General features: G+C 34.5%; 1 protein-coding gene across 1 annotated transcript in view; it reads left to right on the forward strand.

Moving 5' to 3' along the window:
* Positions 1 to 15,273, forward strand: part of LOC105836037 (cilia- and flagella-associated protein 44) — a 247,572-nt gene that overhangs the window by 162,030 nt on the left and 70,269 nt on the right. Inside the window, exon 12 of the mRNA XM_036295384.1 lies at positions 4,075 to 4,241. Within this exon, the coding sequence (XP_036151277.1) occupies positions 4,075 to 4,241 (167 nt within the window). The remainder of the gene's footprint in view (positions 1 to 4,074; positions 4,242 to 15,273) is intronic.

Genomic DNA, 15,273 nt, shown 5'->3' on the forward strand with positions numbered 1-15,273 from the left:
TTTATAACATTTTCCCTAAATTTTCGTTAAAATGTTATCTGTTTTTATTAAACATAAAAAATAATCTTTTTATATAAATTTAAAGCTTTGTAGATATATATATATATATATATATATATATATATATATTCATTGAAATTTCACCAAAAAACGATGTCCAAAAGTAGCCAAAATTTATTTATAAAGCATTTGCATGAAATTAAACACCTTTATGTTTTTGGACCTGTTAATCTCGAATATAATACTTAAAATTGTCCAAAGAAGAAGAGCTCTTCCTCGAGATGCTCGAGAGACAAAAGACGCTCACATCGAGACTATTCGCGAGATTCCCCAAAATTTGGTGAGAGATCGCGGGTGAGCTCCCCGGCATCGGTATAGAATGGCGAGGCCACGATTCTCGAAACTCTCCTCTTATCCGATCGCCGGTCATCGAGGGATTTCTTGTGAGAACGTGCGTTGAGATACATAACTTCCTCACTCAGAGACAGTCTCGAGAGGCAGCAACAGCGTTAAACGCGTCACATTAAGCCGAGGTAGTCGTAGATTCGATGAGGATAGAGAGGCCGACGTCCCTGCTCTCGGGCCCTATACTTGCCGTTGAGCAATTCACAGAAAAACGGACGGTTACACAAGGTGACCGCGGCGTTGTACCAGGTATGTCCTTTTGTCGACTTAATTTCTTTGAATTATTTCTAGCAAAGAAAAGACATAACCGATCTGTTTTTTCCCCTTCTCCTATTCTCCCCTTCCTATTTCTGATCCCTCGGCGGAGGATTTACTTCGTGCCAATTGCCGAGTTGGTATCGGAGTTTGTGAATCTCAAACAATAAGTCATGGAGCATCATGTTCTCCATGAGGTGTACCGGCCTATTAGTTTGTGGCACTGCTGATGAATTTTTGCTTTGTTCACTATAATTACAGAGCTCTTGTGTTTCTTCTTCGGATTCTTCCCGAATTACACGGGATGACGCATGTGGAGGAGAGCGTGTCGACGGTCCAGCTACATCCGTTCGCGTTGGTGAACGTGTGTCCATATTATCGGCCGTGCCGTTATTTATTAAGCTAAAGTCTGGTCTCTGTAACAGGAAGGCGCGTTAGGTCGTTATATTTGGAGAGTCCGCTCGATCCAGAATTCGAATCGCGTTATCAAATATTTCCGTTAAGGGAATGCTAAAGTTGTCCTGTTTTATCGATAATTTTATTTCTCATTAATCTTTTAATTGCATTTACAAAATTAAAAATCCTTCTCCAGAATTATAGATAATAACAAAGCCGGGCCGTAGCGATTTTGTAGGAAAAACGACAAAAAATTTTAAAATTGTTGGCTTCTAGCGTCGACTCGTAACAAAATGTCTGATGTAAAAATTTTAGATTGTATGCATAAATCAAGCCTGGGCCCAAGTGGAGCAAACATTTAGGAATAATATTACGCTTTCAGATTGAGCGTAGACGTTCTAATAAAAAAGTTTAATGAGTACGAAAATTTCGTGTTTAAAAAGAATTTGAAAAATGTTTTTTAATTGTTGTATAAAATTCAATTCATAAGCTGATATTAATACATAAACTTTGATTCTGGAAAAGGATTTCCAAATCTATAAAAAAAATACATACAAAATTTTGTTAATGAAGTGCACGAAAGTCTCTACATTATCGGCCTCGATCAAGTTTGATAAGCAGTTTAGCACCCTCCCTTAACCCGTCTTGTACTACGTTAAGCGCTGTATCAATGTTAGTTTGCTCGGTAGACATTTACGTTCAATTATAAGCGTGCGTGCTGAGTTCGCGTTACTGTTTATTTCGCGATATCATATATCGCGTTGCGTTGCCACGTTCACATTTATGTGCCTTTTTAATTTTGGTAGCTATTCTAGCTATTCCTTTTATGGTAATTGCAATTACCGAGGGTCAATCGGTATTTCGGTTCAATCGCTTTACAATTTGTTTTGTCCTACGTTTAATTAGCATTACAATTTTATGTGTGACGGACTTACATTAATACGGCGATAAGCTGCATGATGTGGTGATCAGCTGAGTCTTGTCGTGGTAGGTCTCGGCGTCGTCTCAGGTTTTGTTGTTATCTTTGACGCGTTGTGTACGCTCCGGCGTGGCTGGCTTCCTGGCCTGTACAGCTAATTACTCGGTGACACTTGGCTTCTCTTGAATCTTCTTTTTGGCAGTGAATTCCACCGCTGCCACCACTGTTGCACCCCTGGTTTGGAGTACTGAAGGGATCGCTGCCAGAAATCTCGCGAGAAGGGATGGAGTGACTGTGTCTTTGTAATGAACACTTTATTATATTCTCCGATTACAATAATGTAGTTAGACCACGACCCGGCAAAGCAGAGTGTCGTGTGTTAAACGCGGATTGGCCCGGATTGACTCACTTTCTTTCGGCGGCTTACTGGTTAATTTGGTTGTCTGGTCGAGGGAAGGAGAGGATTGTGCTAGGACGTAAATCGATCAGTGGTCCAAAATCTTCCTTAGACAGCAAGTAAGAAGCATTGCGCTAATTGTCAAGCGGATTGCGTGGAATCTCGCGCAATGCGCTTGATATTGACCGATGCAACTGATTGACTTATGTCATGTGCTACTGACACCTTTTTTATTGTTGTGAATGTGTCATAACAGTGCGGAGGCATAACTATAGTTATCCATCCAGACGAAATAAAAGATAATTAGAATCGAACTTCACAGGTAAATTCGTACAATTTAACAATTATAGTTCAAAGTTTAAGCTTTACTTTGAGTCCTTATAGAAGTCTTTAAAATATTAGGTTTATTGGCTACATTACTTCAAAAAAGGCCAAAAACAGTTGTTTTACTATTTAATCCTGTTTTTCTGAAAAACGTGATGTAATAGAACACTTTTCAAACTCGTAACCTACGAAGAAAACGTATCGAAATGACTTATCGCTCTTTCAGAAGCAAAAAATCTCCAAAACCTTGTACGGTAACATTTTTCTCGAAACAAGACGTTTTATGCAGAAAACCTACATTTTCACAAAGTTCTCTGGATTTTGAACAATTTTAAATGACATACTCGAGTTTAGCAGTTCCAAAAACATAAAGATAGACCAATTTCATGTAAATGCTTTATGGGCAATTTTGGCCACTTTTAAACATTGTTCTTTAATAAAATACCAAGTTTTTTAAAATTTTATTCAAATTTTAATAATTTTTTTTCCAAAATAGTATTTAACCAGTAAAAGACGGAAGATTAAAAAAAAATCTTAAATTTTGATTGCAAGGGTTTTTGAGGTTTTTAATATAAACAATACAAATTTATTATCAGAATTTTAAAATTCAAAATAACGAATCCAATATAGCGGACAAAGTAATCAATTTTGACATATTTTATTAATTTTGAAACTTTATCCATAGTTGTGTTTTTATGTAAGATTCGAATTTGCAATTATTATTTTAAAATTTTAAATGTAAAAAATAACAAGAAAAACAAAAAATCACATAAAAAATTGTAGTTTGTTAATTTGCTTTTTTTATCTGCCATATTGAATTAGCCGCCGTTAAATCTCAACAACTCCAAAAACTCATAAAAATCAAGATTTTAAAAGTAATTGAAAAATATCAATGTTTGGCATTTTCCTCTGCCACATTAAATCTATCATTTTTAATTTTGAAAATTTGATAACAATAACAAGCGACTCTAAGAATTTTTAGATAAACGAGGATTTAAAATAATTAATTGAAAAACGTAAAAGTACGCTACTTTTGTCAACTATATTGGATACGTCATTTTAAAAAATCCGACTGTATATTAATGATTCAAATCCCTGTGATTAAAAAATCCCTGGATATTATTTGCTGCTAATTTTTAATAATTTTCTTTTTAAATAATTTCAAATTAAAATGATGTCATACTCTCTAAATTGCAATTAATGTATTACGTGTATCACTGATTTGCAGTGATATACCTTGTAGCTTCTTATTAATTTCACTAACTTTTCACTAGTCATAATTTAAGAATATGATAAGATGTGGCCCGTCCTTTACTGACCTGCAAATGTATATAATCTATCTTATATAATCTAATGAATTCTTGAAATGATAATATAGCCGTACACTAGTATTGAAGATATCGAAGAAATTGATTATCCAAGTTTAGAAGAGACGATTCAGCAAATTGAATACGATAGAATTGCAACTGCAGCGAAGCAGAGTAAACAGCAGACCTTGGAAATATTATTCACATTGAGCGAAGAATATAGGAAGATTGTGGAAAGGTTAAATAATAACAAATATATATATAATAATTTACTGATTTCTTAGAAAAACTAAGTGTCTAAAAATTACGTCTAAGAATTTAAATTTGCAAGAATCGAAAGAATTTTTATTTTTAAACTGTTCATTGTGTAAATAAGTGATATTTTTTTCTGGATAAATTATGGGTATAAGAATAAAGGTTTGCGGACTCTAATTAACCCTCAACATATACACATCAAAAAAATTACACAACATACACACGGAGTGGACAATACACTAGCCACTTAAAACAGCTTTTGTGCTTGAAACATTGTATCTGGAAGTCTAGAAAAATGTATGTATATTTCGGCCTCGAACAATCTAAAACTACGCCTAAATGTAGAAAATAAAATTAAATAAAATTTCGCTGGGGTCTCGCATGTTGAGCAAAGCTGGGTAAAATGCTTTTCAAATTGCATTTAAAGTGTTTTTACTGTTCACATTGTGATGAAATATCTACGAAAACATTTAAATATCGTACATTTTCGACTTTAGATAAATTCACATTACGCAATACAAACCAAGCCAATAGCAGCATGTTTCATTAATTTAGGTTTCTGTTATTGGCTATTATTGCATGTTTAGATAAAATTGCTTTGTTATAGCGTTATGAATACGTGCTCTAATAAGCGTACATACACATCTCACGTATTTATATATATAGATATTGTATATAGATTATTGTTAAAGCGTTCTGAATACAGGTCAATAAGTATAAACCTTACCTAGTGAGCAGTTATCCCAAAAAATCTTCTTTTCGATGACGATCAAATATTAGCTGTAATACATACATACTATAGTTTATCCCAAAGTATCTGTCAGGTGCTGTAACATGGCTGTGTATTTGGTATCCACCCTTGACCGTAACATTTTTCTTGTCATTACGGTCACAAAATTTGTCAGCTTATTATAGCCATTGTCCGAATCTTACCACGAGGAGATAAACGTGAATAAGATTCACTTGTTTTTGTTCTTTTATATTTTTTTTCTGTGTTTACAATTTTTTTTTGTAGTTTTTATTTATTGAATATGCGGGGGATTGTGGTTAGGACTGGTTGATTAATCAGAAGGCCCTTTTAAAATATAAATACGTGTCTGGTATATTTAGTCTCTTTAGTATACAACTGTTAAGGTGTCAGTGTGTATTTAATGTGATCTCGAGGTAGTCCCGGAAAAGTATTCAGTTTAGTTGTCGTCTGCCGCAGGCCTCTATGCCTCGAGGGTTGTCTGCCCTGGTTGTGGAAGGATTAGGCGGCACCCGAAGGTGCCTAAAGGAGGTTAGGACTCTTCCTAGTCGTCACTGTCGCTTCCGAAGAGCTCCCGAAAGACTTCCCGCTTTCGTTCGAGTACGGAGCGGGGAATATGTTTCCCGGGCGTACGAGGAAGCATACGAGTCCTGAGTATCGATCATGTAATTTTTCTCCTAGGGCGAAAACGCGAAAGGTGAAAAGTTTCAAGTTACTGTCTTTTTATATTCAATACAATAGAAAGAGATAGTTACATGAAACTTTTCACTTTTCACGTTTCCGCCCTAAGGAAAAAGTTACATGATCGCTGCCCTGGCGAATCGATGATAGCCTCAGGCGTTGTCTATGAGGCCCTGGTGGTCAGGTCTGATACGACCCGTGGTCCCGTCTTAGTTTGCGTCGGTCGGTTGATGGTGATCGCAGGACCGGAAGTTGTGGTCGGCATTGCTCGGGTGACTGCTCCCCGTTCTATGGTCTGCGTGGCCCTGGTGACCGGGGGATAGCGACGAGAATCTTTAGGCTGGAGTCCCTTGGCTTCTCCGGGGAGAGCGCTATCCTGATGAATCGCCACGAGATGACGGTCTTCGTCACTTCGGGCTCCTCGGGCTCTGAAGGTTTCTTGTCCGGTCGCACCGGATTGGTCCGAAAACCACGGTGGCCAAGTAGGCGGCAGCGAAGCAGGATGCCAGTATGTGTCTCCCGAAGGAGATTCTTAAAGTACGTGAGCTCTCTTGAGCCGAATATCAGAACACCAAGGCCCTGAGGTACTTCGTACAAAAAAAGAAGCTGCTGGTATAGGTCCTTGCTCGAGCTCGCTATACAACGTAGGAAGTTTGATCTCTCGCCATGGATGGTCTCCTTATGTAAGCCATAAGCTATCACCTTACTCCTAGAGACCATGAAAGGGGAGACTGACATAAGTTCTAGTTGGATAGAAAATGGTGGACGTAACTAACCTGAAAAGTGAAGTATCTAATCTAAATAGCCACAAATGTCAGAATACGCTGAGTAAGCTGAGGGCATACTAAATACCCTTCAAAAAATAAATGTAATGAAGAAAAAAGAATTATCTGCTAGCTATAAAAATAAAGGTATAAGAATAAAGTCAGTTTTATAATTTTAGTTACATAATAAATAATCTAATATATAATAAATAATCTAATATCTTATACAGGGTTGGGAAAGTTACTTTTTAAAAGTAACTCGTTACCGTTACCGTTACTCTTGATAAAAAATAACTCGTTACCGTTACTCGTTACCAGTCGTAAAAAGTAACGCGTTACCGTTACTTTAAAAATAACGAAAAATCGTTACTTTTCGTTACTTTTTTTCTTAATGATAAGACAGATTTATAGAATAGGATACTAAGACGTACAGAATATAAAATTGGAAGATAATTTATCTTTAAATACTTTTATATATTTTCAGTACATATCTATATTACATATTACATTTTTTATATACTTTGTACACTTTAAACGTTTATTTCATATACCTATTATCCAGATAGCACAAAAAATCTAAAATAATTTTTTTAGTAATTTTTTTTATCACCAATTATGAATTCTTCTTTAGATGCAAAAAGAAATCTTTTTCTAAGATGAATTCTTTTTTTAGATGCAAAAAATTATTTTCTTCTCCTGTTCTCTAGTCTTCTTGCTTTCTACCAGACAGCAAAAGTATTTCCACGTTTATGTACCGGCCATATATTTAAAAGTAACGATAAAAGTAACTGCGTTTCGTTACTCGTTACAAAAAAAAATATAAGTCGTTACTTTTTCGTTACTAAAAAAGAAAAGTAACGGCGTTACCAAATCGTTACAGAAAAAAAAGTAACGGTAACAGTAACGACGTTACAAATAACGCGTTACTTCCCAACCCTGATCTTATAGAAAATGACAGGCTGTTTTATTTGGGATTGTAACAACAAAAGTGAGGAAGGATATGTCATAAAACGCTTTCCAATAAATCCACTGATAAAAAAAGTATGGTTAGAGACTAAAATTTGTTTTATTAAATTTAAAATTAAAACGAGTTGTCGTTTAGAACGATTAAAAAAACCTGTTTTTATCAGCAAAATTATGGCTATGCATTCAATGATAACATAATATTTTATTTTATTAATAAGTGCCTAGCCATAGTCTTGCTCTGTTATGTATATTTTACTTTGCCATAAGTGCGTATATATTTAAGTACAAAACTAATTTTGTTTGCATATATATATATATATATGTGTGTTTATTCTTTTATATTTTTTTTGTTTTTATATATGTATATATATATATTTATTAAGTATACGAGCACGTGGTCCACCGGCAATGGCAACAAGTAAGACAGCAATAAGTAAGAAGTGACAAGAAGAGGAGGCTGCAGAGTGTGAGAGAGAGAGAAGAGGAGAGAGGAGAGCAGAGAGTCAAGGGAGAGCAGAGGTGAGGAAAGTGGGGAGTCAGTTAGCAGAGATTAAGGAGAGAAGACGAAGTGGACAAAAGGAGAGGTGGAGCAGACCAGCAGAAAGCAAATGGAGAAGGAAGGTATAGCCAGAGCGGAGAGATTCAAGGAAATATAAAGAAGCGGAATGAGAAAGAGACAAGGAGAGAGGGTGGCGGAGAGAAGAGAGAGGGCAGCGGATCAGAAAGAGAAGAACGGTCAAGCAGATGGAAGAGAGAGGAGCCGAGGAGAACAGAGAAGGAGAAAGAGAGACAAGGAGAGGAGTTTACAAAGAGCAGGAGAGAGAGAAGTGCAGAGATGAGCGTAGAGAGTCATGGGGGCTCAACAGCACGGAAAGTGGAGAGATGACGGCAAGTTTGGTGAGAGGAATAAAGGATAAAGAAGGAGGAAGAAGACCAGAAGAGACGGAGGAGGATGAAGAGAGGAAGCAGAGGAGACGCCAAAGACGGAGAGATAAAGGAAGCTGAATGGAAACGAACAGAGGAGCAGGAGGTGGAGTACGGGCATCGCAGGTCGGAGAAGAAGGAAGGAGAAGATATAGCGAGGACAAGAGGCTGGCTGATGATCTGACAAGAAAGAAGAGAGAGGACCGCGAGATGGAGGAGATGGAGAAGAGATCTGGGAGAAGAAGGGGCAGAGGAGGAAGGGCTGCAGGAGGGGGGCGGGAATGGGGGAAAAAAGGGTATGCGAGCAGGGGTAGGAAGGCTATAGGATGTAATGGTCGCTGATGGCCAAGTCGAATCAGAGATTGGGGTTATGATGCAGATGTAAACGGTTTGGGAACGCTCCGTATCAAAAGCGCCTTGTAACTCTCCTGAGGGAACACAATAAAGTCTATTCTATTCTATATATATTTATTATTTTATATTTTATTATTTTTTTGTTTATGTTTACTTATGACCAGTTTATTTATATTTATAATGTTTATTCAATATTGTGATTAAATAAAACTGTGATGTTAAACTGTAATTTACTTTAATTTCTTAAATTTCTATTTAAATTTTTCGCGTTTCCACTTATCATTGATTGACTCCGTCATTCCGTATCAAGCCAATCAAAGTTGGCCCACTTATGCCAGTCTCCCCTTTCAGGATCTCTACTTACTCCCGAGTTGAGGCGCTGCGCTTTCGCCTAGTGGCGGCCGCGCGCACTACTCGCGGTCACCGGGATCGCTGACCCGGCCGCGGACGCTGCGCGCGCGCGCGCATCGCGCTGTGACGTACCGCCACAGAATATTTAGTTTTTATTTATTAAATACGCAGTTTATGAAAAAACATACTGCAAAAGGCTTTGCTCTAAAATGTAACTGATTATTATTTGAAAAAAGCTAAAAAAAAAGTAAGATCTCATAAATTAAGTAAAGCTGATAAGAAAAAGTATTGTTCAAATACAAAGTGTCAGATTCGAATTCAGCCATACTGCAATAAATGCACTAAATATTTTTGCAAAACTTGTTTGGTCAATTTGCATAAATTAAAATTTTTTAAAATGAAAGAAATATAAACCCAGACAGCACCAGATATCGTACGAATATTATACTCTCATACGTAATGTACTGTGATCATACCGAATATACGTAAAACATTCATATAACGTCTCAGTAGAATGTCATTTTGATATATCCTCAAGATAAACTTAGAATATAGCGACTGAACTTCGCAACTCTTACTGAATATACTGAGATTATATCTAATATACTCAAAACATCCGTAAAATATCCTATGATATATCTCATGTATATCTATCACATATTTCCAAAATATCTGCGTAATATCGAAAGTGAATCATGTCAACGATATATCTATGATCTGTAACGTTACGCATTTTCGTCTGCCGTGTGATGCAGACACGTGGTGAAGTGTAGGGTGTGAACGTGCGAACACAAACTCACGGACAACGTGGTTTTCTCAGGAATTACGCCCAGATAATTCTGGTATGCACATAAGATATAATATAGTAACGTAAACTATAATAATATATATATATATATATATATATATATATATACATATATTATTTAGGTTATAACCTACAATTATCTGAGCATAATTTCCCAAAGCACTCCAGCGTATTCAACAGATATTACGCTTTATTTCTCGCGATAGCTTCCTGATGTGCGAAATGATTAATTCCTCTTCTTATTTCTTCTTGCTAATTCTGTATGTTTAATTCCTTGTTCCTTATTCCTCTCATTATGCATGAGCCCATATAATGTGAACATACTGTAGACATATAATTGTGAATATACTGAAGATATACTTTAGACATACGTATAACATTCTTAAGATATATTCGGTATATTCTCATAAACTGCCAGCGAAATTCTATGGGATAAGGCAACGCGGACATAGTACGTTATGAGTATATACTCGCCATATCACAGACGTATCTCTAATATTATACGAATATTGCAATATACTTTCGCAATATCCTATTATCGTTCTCATAATCTACATGTGCTGTCTGGGAATATATAAGTGAAAAAAAGATAAGTATTCAATAAATAAAAAAGACTAAAAAAACAAAAATTACATACACAAAAAATAAAAAACCGAAAACAAAAAATCTTATTCACGTTCACCTCCTCGTGATAAGATTCTAATAATAGCTATGATTGTAGACGACTAAGAAACGTGAAAAAATACATGTATCCGTGAGTACATAATTACAAACGCACATGTATCTGCATACAAGAAATCTGCAAAGTTCTATATCTTTCATTTATAATTACATTAAAAATCAGCAGAAATAGAAAAATTCGAGAAATGTCCACTTATTCGCCTCCATTTTGTTTCCACCATCTTGATTTTTTTTTAAATGCTGCATGCCTTTCGAAAGCTTAGACATATAGGACGCGATATATCCACGTTTCTATAATTTTCAAAAACCTAACCATAAATAATTGTAAATTATAAATTTACAAAAAACAATTTATGAAAATTATAATTCTTTGTTGAAAATCAAGCTGTAACTTTTGAACAAATACAATTTTTAAAATTCTGACTGCATCTGAAAGAGCAACCCTGAAAATATAAAGAATGACTTTCATACAATTTTTTTCGCTGTAACATAAGAAATTATGGCGATGAAAATTGCATAGAAAAAGTGTCCATTTGGTCCTTAAAAGGTTAACATAAAATTATATTATATATACATATACCAGGTCTGTAACTTTAAAATGCGGGTTTTCTTCCAAGAAATGGAGCACAAAACCTATATATGCTGGTGTCATAACCAATATGTCATTTTGTAGCTATGATAGTTGGCTTCAAAACGCCATATTTGTTTAAACGTTTAAGTGTTAGTAGCATTTTTTTTCGGTGGTAAACATGTCGAGTTTTGAGCCGAACAAAGAGCATTTGCGGCACGTGCTGATTTTCTTATTCAATCAGAAGAAAAAAGCAGCGGAAGCACATCGAATACTTGTGGAAACATACGGTGCACATACTCTATCTGTCGATACTTGCGAACGGTGGTTTAAACGATTCAGAAGTGGTGATTTTGATGTCAGTGACAAAGAACGTGAAAATCGACCGAAAAAGTTTGAAGACACCGAATTGCAAGCTGAAACCTGGCGAAACAGTTAATACTGATCACTACCGACAACAAATGATCAATTTGAATTATGCGTTGGTCGAAAAACGACCAGAATGGGCTCAAAGGCATGGGAAGGTGATTTTGCTGCATGACAACGCACCCAGTCACACAGCAAAACCGGTTAAAAACACTCTGGCAGCACTTGAATGGAAAATATTACCTCACCCGCCGTACTCACCAGACCTTGCTCTTTCCGACTACCACCTGTTTTCATCCATGGGACACTCACTTGCCGAGCAGCATTTCCATTCTTATGAAGACGTTCAAAAATGGCTCGACGACTGGTTTGGCTCGCGCAACTTTCAATTCTTTTGGAATGGCATCCATAATTTGCTTACTAGATGGCAAAAATGTGTAGAAAGCGAGGGCCGATATTTTGAATAAAATATATTTTTCCATTTTGTCTAAATTATTGCGTATTTTTATTGAAAAAACCCGCATTTTAAAGTTACAGACCTGGTAATGTTAATAATATTACATTAATAAAAATGATGCTAAATGATACTTTACCTTCAAATGGTTAAAAAAATTCGTGGTTGAACTGATTCGACCTTTTATTCTATGCTTACATTTTGTACATTCTCCTTGTACCTTTTTGGATTCGATGTAAATTATCTTAAAAAATGTGCCATCTAAAATATTAGAGGTATTGTTTTATTATTTAAATTAACGTTAATGTTTTCGTATTTTTGTCTTCTCCGATGTCATTACCCAGTGAGAAATGGTAAATTGAGTCAACGTCGAATCGATCAAATTTCATCGATTACGATTTTGCCAGTTGCTGAACATCGAAATTTTAAATATTTCGAGATTGTTTCGATTTTTTGATAAATGTGCAGACAGTATTTATTGGTAACAGTAGCAATACAATGTAATTCTTTTTCCAAGATTTTCAACATTTTTTACACGTTTTTGTTCAATATCGATTCGATGTCAATCGACATCGATTCGACATACAACAGATAATCTAATCAAAAACCACGTACAAATCCAAAAAAGGCATTTTGTTTTTTTAAGTAGATCTAAATATGTGGTCCTATTATAGCTTTTAAAATATAAAAAACATACTTTTATTTTTATTATTTTTAATATTTGATACATTATTTTAATGAAGCTTAAAGTAAAGTATGTAAAACTATCGACATTAAAGAGAAAATACTTAATAAAAATTTTTTATTATCAAAATATTGAAACATGAACATTGGCCATCTTTCACAACTTTTAGGGAAAAGATGGCCATAGTATTATAGAAAAGTTAGCTATACATAATGATTTTTACTTTTACATTCACACATCATATGGCTGAATTATCATCAATATAGAAATTGATCGTTTATGTATTTTTAGATTCTTATAAATAAAAATTATTTGTATTACAATTTTATTTAGATATCCTTACAAATAATTTTGTGCCATTATAAGTATAAATTATTGTAAGTTATGCAAAATTGTTTGTAACGTACAAGAAATGAAGATTGTATATCTTACGAACTATAGTTCTTTATATGTTGTATGTTTATTAGAGTTTTTTATATACGACGGTACAAAATTATTTGTAAAAATTTAAAGTGTAAGTGAGATGAATATCATGGGTGCGTTTCAATATTCACTACCAGTACTGAAAATCTATAGTTTACGTCACATACATGTAGATTTTTAATACTGGCGATGAATATCGGAATACAGCCCATGTAAAAACAATATCGAAACTACATATATGCCAGATTGACATTGTTTCAAAATGAAATTGATGTGGAAATTAAAAACATTAAAATAGCAATCGGTCTATACCCAAATAGCACTGGATGTTTCAAGGACGTCCATTTTAAGTCCAATTCAGGTCCGTATGTCCATGGACATAAAATGAACATTCACTGGATATCCATTATTGGAATTTAAACGGATGTTCTATTCAGAACGTCCTGTGCTAGATATTTGATTTATGTCCGCACTTGTATCTTACTTTTATATAATTTATCTTTATTATTTTTATTATATATATACATATATATATATATTATTTACAATATTTATAATTAACATTAATTTATAAATAATAATAAATTATATTATTTTTAATTTTTAAAAGGTTTATTTTAATTGTTCTATTTTTAGATATAATATGAAATAATATGAAATAATACGTATTATTTTTTTATTTATTATTAACATTATTAATTATTGGTATTTTTTTTAATGTTTGTTGTAATATATTATTGTTTCTTTTTCGTTTTTTATCGTTTTGTTTTTTTTTTTGTTTCTTTTTCTTTTTCTTTTTTTTTCGTTTTTTTTTGTTTCTTTTTCTGGCTAAAAAAGGGACACAGCAATTGATCCGGGTCAAGAGCTGTCTCTGTCTAACCAGTAGCATAATGGTCGCTAGACAGAGAAAGAAATTGACCCGGACCACATCTCCTCTTTGTCTTTACGCCGGACACTTTTCAAGAGCTTTTTGCAGGAAATGCGCAGTCCATGCTTTATGTCGATGATTTTTACAAAATGTAGATTAATCCACTATTGCAGCAAGCCCTTTTATTGAAAAAGACCCAAAAGAAATAATCAAACCATAATAGGTCCAAAATTTGGTTTATTTCGAACTTTCTATGAATGTCCGAAATTGTAACAAACGTATATCCGATGGACGTCCATTATAGGACTTTCTATGAATGTACAAAGTTGTGCCAAACGTATATCTTATGGACGTCCATCGAATGTCCGACGGACCTTATTTGGACTCTTAATGGACGTCCGAATGTCCAAAAGCGGATATCCATTGGACATACAATGGATGTCTTTGTGCTATCTGGGTATTGATGATAATACAGTCAAAATATCAAAATTTCGTCGAAATGATAATCGACCCAAATCAATGTGATTTTGATGTCAAAAACACCTCTAATTATGGGTCAGAAATCTTTGAATCGATACGAGTTTCGATGAGAATTTGACATCATCATTTCGAGGTCGATTCAAGATTGAATCGACATATTTTTTCTCACTGGGTATCTTCTTGATTGCTTGTCATTTTCAATTGCAAAACTGCGAACATACCACATTACATACTACATCGACTATACAGTCGATAATGCTGATACCGATACCCAATGCAAAGAGATTGTGTCCACAGAGATTTTCAGCGCGTCGTCATTTGTCAGAAATAAGTTTTTGAGAGTGAGGTGCCAGGTGCCAGGCCCAGGTCAGGTTACAGATTATAAATTATTATCTTTTGTTTGGCTAAGGTGAACGTCACGTGACCTGTTGTCCTGCGGCTTGGCGCCTCTCTCTCCTAGAGGCTCTCACGCGAAAGCGCGATTGGCGCGAAGACCTCGTATGCACACGCATAGGCGTCTTATATCATGGTAATGCTTAGAAAAACCATTTTACAAATGATTAAATACTTAAACGTATGGATATTTCCATTTCAAATGTAAAATGGAAATGCATTTTCCAAAAAAGCATTTAAAATAAAAAATGCAAAATGCCATTTTTATTTTAAATATGTATTTAAAATACTACATATTTTTTTTAATACACATTTAAAATAAAACAATTTTATATGTTACCTAGCTCTAATGTTGAGGGTTAATATTTTAAAGACTTTTTCAAAAATATAAGTAAAAAAATGTCTGGACTTGTTTGGCTCTTTGCAAATATTATTGTATATACTTACACTATATATTATATAATAATATTATGGTAATATTTTTATATTATTATTATACTT

This window comes from Monomorium pharaonis, chromosome 1, assembly GCF_013373865.1.
Source record: "Monomorium pharaonis isolate MP-MQ-018 chromosome 1, ASM1337386v2, whole genome shotgun sequence".
Taxonomy (NCBI): Eukaryota; Metazoa; Arthropoda; class Insecta; order Hymenoptera; family Formicidae; genus Monomorium; species Monomorium pharaonis.